This window comes from Fulmarus glacialis, unplaced genomic scaffold, assembly GCF_000690835.1.
Source record: "Fulmarus glacialis isolate BGI_N327 unplaced genomic scaffold, ASM69083v1 scaffold43643, whole genome shotgun sequence".
NCBI lineage: Eukaryota > Metazoa > Chordata > Aves > Procellariiformes > Procellariidae > Fulmarus > Fulmarus glacialis.
This window is the reverse complement of record NW_009205695.1, coordinates 1-10337: the sequence shown is the minus strand read 5'-3', so window position 1 is coordinate 10337 and position 10337 is coordinate 1. Positions and strand designations below refer to the sequence as shown.

Sequence of the window (10337 nt, the reverse complement as noted above, 5' to 3'; positions counted from 1 at the left end):
TGTGACTGCATGGGAGTTTGAGTTAATATGAATTTGATTTAACCTTGGAAGGTGATAAATTTCCACTGTGACTGGGAACATTTTAAAAACTACACTCTTCCGCACCATGTAGCGTGAAAATGAAGTAAAACTTTTATTACAAATCTAAACTCTAATTAGTGTTTCCTTGCTGGCTTATGAAGTTCAAAGCTATGCTATTTTTCCAACCCAGTGTTATCCTTTAATATCAAAGCGTGAACTCCGGTACTGTGCAATTAAGTCAATTAGGTGTTTTTTTCCATGCCCCACCCCCCATCTTTCAGAGCCACGAGTTTGCCTCTTTGCCTGTAAGTAGAGGTAGCTGTGTAGCTATGGTAAGCCCATTTGGAGAGAAGTTGATAGCCTCATGAATAACAACTTTTTTTGGTTTTGTGGCAAAGCCTCTTTACTTTTGCTGTGCTGCATACATGCTTTGGCAATAGTGCTTATAAACTGGAGGAACTGATCTTGAATTCTTTATCCTGCATGCAGCATTTCTAATTCTAGTTGTCTGCCTCAACTAAGTAGAATCATAGAATGGTTTGGGTTGGAAGGGACTTTTTAAAGGTCATCTAGTCCAATGCCCCTGCTGTGGGCCGGGACATCTTCCTCTAGATCAGGTTCCTCAGAGCCCCGTCCAACCTGGCCTTGAATGTTTCCAGGGATGAGGCATCTACCACTTCTCTAGGAAACCTGTGACAGTGTTTCACCACCCTCATCATATCTTCCTTGTATTTAGTCTGAATCTACTCTCTTTTAGTTTAAAACCATTAAATAGTCTGTCCCCATCTTTTTTATAAGCCCCCTTTAAGTACTGATAGGTCACAATAAGGTCTTCCTGCAGCCTTCTCCAGGCTGAACAACCCCAACTCTCTCAGCCTTTCTCCATAGCAGAGGTGTTCCATCCCCCTGATCATTTTCGTGTCCTTCCTCTGAACCTGCTCCAACAGGTCCATGTCTTTCCCGTGCTGAGAGCTCCAGAGCTGGACACAGCTCTGCAGGTGGGGTCTCACCGGAGCAGAGCAGAGGGGCAGAATCGCCTCCCTTGACCTGCTGGCCACCCTTCTTTTGATGCAGCCCGGGATACGGTTGGCCGCCTGGGCTGCGAGCGCACGTTGCTGGCTCATGTCCAGCTTTTCGTCTGCCAGTACCCCCAAGTCCTTCTCGGCAGGGCTGCTCTCCATCCCTTCATCCCCCAGCCTGTACTGATGCCGGGGGTTGCCCCGACCCAGGGGCAGGACCTTGCACTTGGCCTTGTTGAACCTCAGGAGGTTCACACGGGCCCGCTTCTCGAGCTTGTCCAGGTCCCTCTGGATGGCATCCCGTCCCTCAGGCGTGTCGACCGCACCACTCAGCTGTATAGTAAAGCTGTTCTTTCACATACTTGGTTCTGTAATGTCCTTACAATATCTACAGAATTTTTACTTGGAAAGGACATGTATATTTATATAACTACCTGTAACACAGCTATTGCTGGGTTGTTTGGGGTTGGTTTTTTTTTTTGAGCTGCTCGTGCAACTGTTTTAATCTGAACCCCTTACCAATTATTTCTCTCTCTGCAGTAACTCATGTACAAATTATACCTTCCAGTTCTCCAGCTCTCTGGTCTCCTATTTGTATCATTCCTTCTCCTAGGTGCCCTTTCCGTACATGCTATGCTTTTGTCACCTAGGTCCTGCTTTCCAAATCCCATGGTATTTACTCCTCCATTGACAGCCTGTGGGCAGGCATAGCTCTTCTCCTGATGAGATCTAGTAGCTCTGAAGGTATTGGTTTTGGATCGCTCTTTGTTTCTTCCTTGTATCATCATCCACATGCAAGAGGTTGAAAAGCTGTACAATGTCTAGTAAATAATATAAGCAGCTGCATAGTGTCGAGTAAATGTGATGTATAAGTTTCTGTCCAAAATTAAGGTAAAGAAATGACAGCACTGCTCGTTTGTGACAGGAATTTTTATTGTACTTGTTTGTTAATTGAGAAAGAGGAACATAATAGCTCAACATGATCAGCATCTTGTTCCTGCTTAGGATAAGCTAGCAAATCCAGTGTTCCCAATACTAATTTAATGTTTTTATTTTTCTTAAACTAACACCTCAAAACAGAATAAATGCATATTCTTCTGTTCATGTTTTAGTAGCCCAACTACTTCACTTTATTCTTTAATCAATGTCATCAAATGTATCCCCCAAAGCAGTGAGGCTCTGGGAATTCATAGCCATGAGAAAAAAATGCACAAAAACAACAAAACTTTTTTTTGATAATTTAACAGTCTAATAAAACAAGACCTATCAATATATTAAGAAATAAATCCAGTTACAAATGCATGTATATAGAAGGAACTTCTGTGGATGTCAGAACAAAAAATGATCAGCTATTTACAAGATACACAGCAGGATGGTGTAGTAGCCAAGACCCACCATTCAGAAACCAAATGTGTTCTCTCCACTGTAGGCAACATACAAGAATCCATCCTCATCCTTTTCCTTCTCATAAAGTTGTCCCATAGTTAAGCTTGAAGGGGAAAAAAAGAGAAATGGTTTGCTTGGATCATGACAGTTGCAAATAGTATCAGTTAGAACCTCACATGAACAAGGGTTAATAAAAGCTAAAACTTGAAAGTCTGTGTGTAAATTAAAATACAAAAATGAGGATATATGAAAAGTAGTTGACTCCTGAGTTAGCAAAATGATCCTGGGCTCTCTGCAGAGCGTCTAGGTTTTTGTTACTTCTTCACAAATGCATTTGTCAGAATGCTTCCTTATTTTATTGGAAATCAGTCACTGAATGTGTTTCAGGTTCTGAATCATGCATTATTGATGCTGTGACTAATACCAGGAGCAACAGCCTGACAGCATCTTCCTTGAATGCAGCTGCATTAACATCTTGCTTCTTGTGTGAACAACCTCATTTCTCCCTCCAGCTGGTGTAGTCGTGAATGTTCAGCTGGTCTCAAGTCTATCAAACTTGTGCTCTTTGGACTGTTTCTTTGAGGTCCAGGTTGTTTTGGGAAGTAAAAGCTTTGTTTTCTATATTGTTAAAAAGTGATAACTTAAAATAGTGCTAGTGCCAAAATGTGTGGGCAATAAATTACAAGTTAGCCAGAAAGTAGTGCTTTTTCAGTGGATAAGGTTTTGAACATTTGGTCAAATGAAAATTTTCTGAAACTGAATAGGCATGTGGCCCTTCATAGTCTAAGCAGCTGCGGTCTTTAGGGCAATGTCTGTATTTTGAAAACAAAAAGAAACCCCAGCAATTACTTGGCCAGTACAACTGCTCCAACCATCTATCTACAGATGAAATGGGCAGTTGACATCAGTCAGTTGCACAAATGATGCCTCCTCAGCTCACCTTTGTCTGACTTCCCAAAACTGAGAAAAGGCTAGTGAACTGAAAGACGCAGACTGAATGTGAGCAATAGCGAAAATGATCATGGCTTTTTACCCAAGAGAGGAGCTGGGAAGAGTTGCAGGCAGTACTTGAAATGGAAGGGAATTGGTGAGTAGTAGATAAAACTTCTGGATGAGGAGAGAAGGATGTCAAGAGTTAGTGGTCTATGTAATGAACTCCGCCTATGAGAGGAGCAGAGCCATTAACAGATTAGATTTTTGTTTATCTGTTAACAAGTTACCATTTTTGCATTAATAGTGAAGGTTCAAGGCCCTATTTTTCCAGCAGAGATGTGACATCTCATCATGAACATGTAAGATGAGACAATGTGCCCTTTCTTTTTCTTCCCTGTTCCTAGCAGTTCTACAGCACTGTTAAGAAGATGACATATAGGCATTCCTAATACCCTCAGAAGAAAGCAAGCAGAAAAAGATGGTTCTCACAGGTCCCTATTGTGTATCACAAAGTAAATAAAAATATTCCTAACTGAGTCTGGACAGGTTACCTGGAGGGACTGTTACTCTTACACAGGTAAGGATTAATAAGAAGAATATTATATCTAAGGCACATAACATCATGACGTACTATTTCCTCAAATACTATTAAAGTATCTTGTATAAAAAGCAGTTGTAGTAGCTGCTTCTGCTATACATTATTCTGTATGTAGCAGACAACAATGAAACTTATTCCTTTATAAAAGCAATGTGAAAAACCTTTCTATAGTCATTTTGCATTTTGTGTTTATAGAAGAAAATAAGTAATTTTTAAAACAAGTAACAGCAACTAGTTTGTAACGTCATAATTTCTTTGTAAGCTGACAGGTTAATGTTTTTTTCAGAATAATTGATGAAGTTTGCTTTTGAGTATTTAACATGCAACTTTTGTTACATTGAGAATGATTATTTTTTTGACATTGATGATGTAAATGTTCTTGCGCTCAACCAAAGATATCATAATAATTCCAGAGCTCACCCTCTTGCCATGGAAGTAAATCATAATATATTTTTCAGTCACCTTTCCTTTCAGCTTAGCTCAAGAAATAAGATGTTTATCAAACTTGTGAGAAAAAAACCTACCGCGGTGAGATTAAGATGTAATCAAACACCTCCTAAAATCACCAAATAAGCCTCAAAGAGGGCAGTTACTGTCCCTCTGATACGCACAGGCTTGCTGAGACGCTTTTGAACACCAAGTGAATAGCTTCTCACCTGGATTGTGGGACAGTCTTGTCTACAAAGAGGAATATTGCTTTCTCAGATGGCAGTTGAATCCTCTTCCTGATGATCCACATGAACTGGGCCACAGTGATGTCAGATGGAACTAAGTACTTCCTCTTGTCAATATCAACAATCTGAGATCCTGAGACCTTCTCCACTATGACCTGTAAAGCGCAGGTGTGACAGTCAGGCTTTTCAGGGTTGGTACGAACAGACAACTTCGGTAAATTGCTTGCTGGTACAGGCTTACAACACCGAGCAGAGGGGAGGAACAAAAAGGTTTCTTGACCGCAACCAAATGAGAGGTAGTCCTGGCTCAGCACTGTAAAATCTGATTTTACAACTGCACTGAAACCTACATTCATATACACGATGGCTCAAAACTTCCTATGCCCGCAGCTGACAGTCACGGGGTAGTAAGATGCAATATGCCTAAAAGAAACCTGTGACAGGAAAGTATATGCGTCTTTTAACTTTTTGTACACCAATGATATGAAATTACTGCAATGTGGACCCCAGGTTGAACATGAGCCAGCAGTGTGCCCTGGCAGCAAAGAAGGCTAATGGTATCCTGAGCTGCATGAGGCAAAGTGTTGCCAGCAGGTCCAGGGAGGTGATCCTTTGCCTCTACTGGCACTGGTGAGGCCACACTGGGAGTGCTGTGTCCAGTTCTGGGCTCCTCAGTACAAGAGAGAGACATGGACATACTGGAGAGAGTCCAACAAAGGGCCTCAAAGATGTTTAAGGGATTGGAGCATCTCTGCTATGAGGAAAGGCTGGGAGAGCTTGGACTGTTCAGCCTAGAGAAGAGAAGGCTTGGGGGAGGTCTTATCAATGTGTATAAATACCTGAAGGGAGAGTGCAAAGAAAATGGAGCCAGGCTGTTTTCAGTGGTGCCCAGTGACAGGACAAGAGGCAGTGGGCACAAACGGAAACACAGGGGGTTCCTTCTGAACACCAGGAAACTCTTTTATACTGTGCGGGTGACAGAGCACTGGCAGAGGTTACCCAGAGAGGTTGTGGAGTCTCCCACCTTGGAAATACTCAAAAGCCATCTGGACATGGTCCTGGGCAGCTGGCTGTAGGTTGCCCTGCTTTAGCAGGGAGGGGTTGGACCAGATGACCTTCAAAGGTCCCTTCCCACCTCAACTGTTCTGTGATTTATTCATACCAAGACAGTGTTTAAATTGGCTAATTTTGTGTTTAAATATGGCTAATTTTCAAAATGTTCTGAAGTTCCCCTTCAGAACGGGGGATGCGCACAATCAAAACATAGTGTATTCTCTGACAAAAGCTTGGGGGGCAGCAGCAAGAGAGGAATTGGCGTCTGCTGAGACATTCAAAGCACAGGCAGCTTGAAAACTTTAGGTTTAGGAGTGGCTTGTCTGCAGTACTTCCCTTCAACTAACTGGTGATTGAAGGAAGGAGTCCAGGACTTCTGTCTTCTCACTTACTGCAGTTGATAATAACAAACTGAGGCATCCATTTAACCATATTCCTTCCTTACCCCATTCAGCTGTAGTGGAGTCATGAAAAATTCAACTGTGGCGTTGGTACCTGAGCGAAGGTAGTCTGAGGATGTCCATTCCCTTTGTACAGATGCTGCTTATTTTGTTTTTGTCACTATCACAATGTAAAAAGACAGTAGAATATAACAACAGAATAGTTCAGTTGCAAGGGACCTACAACGATCATCTAGTCCAACTGCCTGACCACTTCAGGGCGGACCAAAAAATTAAAGCATTGTCCAAATGTCTTTTAAACACTGACAGGCATGGGGCATTGACCACCTCTAGGAAGCCTGTTCCAGGGTTTGATCACCCTCTCGGTAAAGAAATGCTTCCTAATGTAAAGACTGAACCTCCCTTGGCACAGCTTTGAATCATTCCCCGGATCCCAGGGAGAAGAGCTCAGCACCTCCCTCTCCACATCCCCTCCTCAGGAAGCTGCAGAGAGCAATAAGGTCGCCCCTCAGCCTCCTTCTCTCCAAACGAGACAAACCCAGAATCCTCAGCCGCTCCTCATAGGACATGCAAGTGTGACCATCATTGCTTGAAAACTTGTGTTACACAGAATTCTAGTTTGCAACAAGCATGCCCTATCCTCTTTTAAATTGTCATATGACTAAATAAAATCCCACAATATGAAGAAATACAGGTTTAATATCCACACCACCTCCACCCTTCCACCTTAACTGTCTTCTTTAAACAATGACCCAAGTTGCTCCTAACAGATGACCGAACCAATTGCCTTGATACAGAGTATAGTAAAAGAAAAAAAAAAAAAAAGAAGAAATGTTAGAAATAAATTTCAGTAACACTGAAGCTAAAAAATCAGTATTTAGGTAAATGGGAGGGAGAACCACCAGCCTAGTATCTAATCTGCCATTTCACCTGTTGTGCACAAGCCAGAGATGCCAAAATGGCTCTCAGGCTTCCATCTAGAGCATTAGAGTATTCATTAATACCTTTTTTTTTTCTCTCTGAAGTCTTTTGTATTCATCTGTGCAGCATACTTACCATTACACAACACATACCAGTATGTCAGAAACTGTCATGCTAAGTAAGAGGCACATGCATACTTCAGGTAACTCAGTGCAGAGTTGAAGAAGCCATGTTATATCTGAATACAGTAAAAACTCTGACAGAGTTGCAGTGTGAACTGTGGTATAATGCAAGGTTCTACTTGGCCATAGACCATGTTCACTTTTTGACACTGCTTTGCAGTACTACTTTTGATTTAACATCCATGCTCTCTGCATTTCTGTAATTAATCTGGCAATGATCATTGACTTCCCACAGCTAGCCACCAAGCATTTTAGCCAGGCTCAACAATGCCTCAAGGAAGAGAAATGAAGCATGGCTGCAGTACGCTCTGGAATACCAGCTGGCCTGCCAAGGATGGCAGTTGAGCACTCCACCAAATCACCAGAAAGGTGCTGTGATGTGTTCTTGTCTGTGTGCCTCTGCTGTACCAGACATACTGCCAGATAATCCAGCAATGTATGCATCTGATGTTAAAAACTACATGATTACAGCTTCAGTTGATTGGATGAAGTTACAGGATGGCAGTGAAGCCATACTAATTATGCGTAGGTTTTAGCTATATATGAATGGGAGCCAGATGGGATACCTAGGCTGTAAGGGCAAAAATAAAATAAAAAAATAAATAAATAAATAATCACAACCCCTGCTTATGCTACTAGGCCACCATAGGAACTTGGCTATTCTCTGCCTACACCGGGAGCATTTGGTAACAGAAAGCAGGTAGGAACCCAAGCAGAGATGCCTAGAGAAGATGACGTTTGCAGCATCAACAAGCTTTTGTTTACAACTTTGAAAAAAGACTGCCTATGTTAATCACTATTTTAGGATGTCTGTAGACTCAGGTATGCAATAACATACTGATTTTATCACTGGAAACCAGATTTTTTTTTTTAACATGTTATTCTGAATATAACTGCATTCTAAGGCATATTGTTTGTTCCACCATGTTACTGTTGTCAAGGTACGACTCACTGATGCTATTCTCTGCTTTGTATTATGCTAAACTGACATTCTTACTTCATATGTTAGGAAATCAGAAATTGATTGCAGGAAGGAAAGATGGCAAGATGGCCACAAACAAAAAGCAACAGGTACAGGAGGAAGGAGAATTAAGTATTACTTGTGGAAAGGACCTGACACTTATTGCTCCACAAAGGCTAGTTCTTGAAGGAAAAATGCAGCACATGGGGAAATAAGGCTTACAAGAGGTTCCAGTGAATCCATTCCTTAGCTCTGCATTCCCCATTGCTACAGCATACAAGTAATGCTCAAGTAAATTTACAAAATATGCTATCTTATGATCTGGAGAAACTTCTTATAATTTCTTCAGCTCTGCCTTACAGAAACAGAAGGAGGGCATAGTAGCTGCCCCTTGCCATTTAGTATGAGGGAACTGTAAAGAGGACCAAGAACAGCCTAAAAGGCATATTGAAGCCTTAACAACTGATACTTTTTTTTTTTTAAACAATAACACACGAGGCATTTTAGGTTCATAATGCAGAAACTGTCATAACTGGAAGTCAAGGCTGTTGGTGAACTGCTTCTAGTAAAACTTTAACCCTTAGACCACTTGATTCCCCAGGCAAATTTAAAATTGCAGTGCTTAGCAAGCATGAATTTCTTTCACCTCCCATTTTATTCCTAAAAAGTCTAGCCTAAGACAGAGGCAGATTGTTCATATATTATCTTAATAGGTTTGACCCACTGAAACATCTCTAAATCCAGGTAGACAGATACAGCAGCTGAGAATTGAAGTCACTTTGACCTATGTCACTCTGGATGCAGGCTATAACCTGGAAAGCAGGAAACATACATTAAGTCTGAAAAACACTTTTGACTATTAAATGCCAAAAATATATTTGATACCAACTGTTTTGTGAAAGGTACATGGCTCAATCTGAATAATCAGGCAAAAAACATCTATCGGCCCAAAGCATCATACTGCAATTTGAGATTTAATTCCTGTATCCATTCACACCTTGCTGTCCATTCCTGATACAGCATCATGTAATTCTGATTCACACTACGAGTTTCAATGTCTCTTTTTCCCCTAGGGTTATGGAAGATATTCTTGAAACGGACAAATGGATATTTGTGGAGATGTATGGTCATTAGCATGCTAGCATGCTACAGTCTATATATGAGGGGGTAGTTAGCCAAGCAGAGAATGGCAAGGATTGGATCAGCTTGCCGGACTGCAACTGGAGAATATGCTGTGACTAGGTGCAACTCAGCAGCAGAGAAAGTCAATGGGATTAGAGGTTCTCTGGGCTGCACTGTCTAATGGGTAACTTATTTACCAAGAGGTCAGACAGGAGTGGCACTAACTGGCATGTGGTCAGATGGGCTGTGAGAAACTTTACTCACAAGCAGGTAAGTTGAGAATGTGGACATGTTGCTAGTTGTTACATAACAGTGGTCATTTCACTGACTGAAACATGATAAAACGGATTGCGGAGTGGAGAAGAGAGGTCATTCACTATTTAGCAGGTAGGTAGGTATTAATGCAGAAAGGAGGGGGTCACCCTTGCACTGGTTCACAGGGTTTGCATGGGGAGATCCACCACGATACGACTGGTTATAGGCATGGAATACATGAGGGAAAATCACCTTCCTCATATAGCCAGGATGGAAGATTGTCAAGGTTGAAAGAATTTATGATCTTTCTTGGGATCAGGCACAGAATTAATCCTCAAGGCACTGAAGGCATTTGCTGGGATATAATTGCCATTAGAAGAAACCAGGACACTTGATAAACCATAAACATGCCTGGAAAGTGGTTAGAAAGTCAGGCACTCTCGCTTACTTGTCAATATGCACTAGGGCAGAGGAGGGAATGTTGGATTAGTCAGATGTGTTTGGGGCCTCTTTAAAACATCTAAGGACACAAAAGGGAAAATGAATTTACTTAGTAGGATCTGATGAAAGAAGAGAGGGCAGGATGCAAACAGCTTATCCACCTTTGCCTCTAAGTACTCAGATGAAGCTGGCTTGGTTACTCACCGGGACACGGTCAGGGTATTTGGCTCGGATTTTTGCCGACTCGACACATCTGTGCTCTGTGAACAAAACTCGTAATTAGTCATTGCATAGCAATTGTATCGCCAGTGTCCTAGGCACAGAGGGCAGCGCCCGCAGGGACGGGAGCCTGCGGGGATCGCGGCCGCCT

General features: G+C 41.9%; 1 protein-coding gene across 1 annotated transcript; it reads right to left on the bottom strand.

The window, feature by feature from the left end:
• Nucleotides 1-1960: 1960 nt before the first annotated feature.
• Nucleotides 1961-10227, bottom strand: GABARAPL2 (GABA(A) receptor-associated protein-like 2; the record flags this gene model as incomplete). The annotated part of the gene is made up of 3 exons (XM_009575465.1): nt 1961-2529; nt 4614-4786; nt 10172-10227. Coding segments are annotated over 3 exons (320 nt in total), but the record flags the coding sequence as incomplete, so codon positions are not given.
• Nucleotides 10228-10337: the final 110 nt, after the last annotated feature.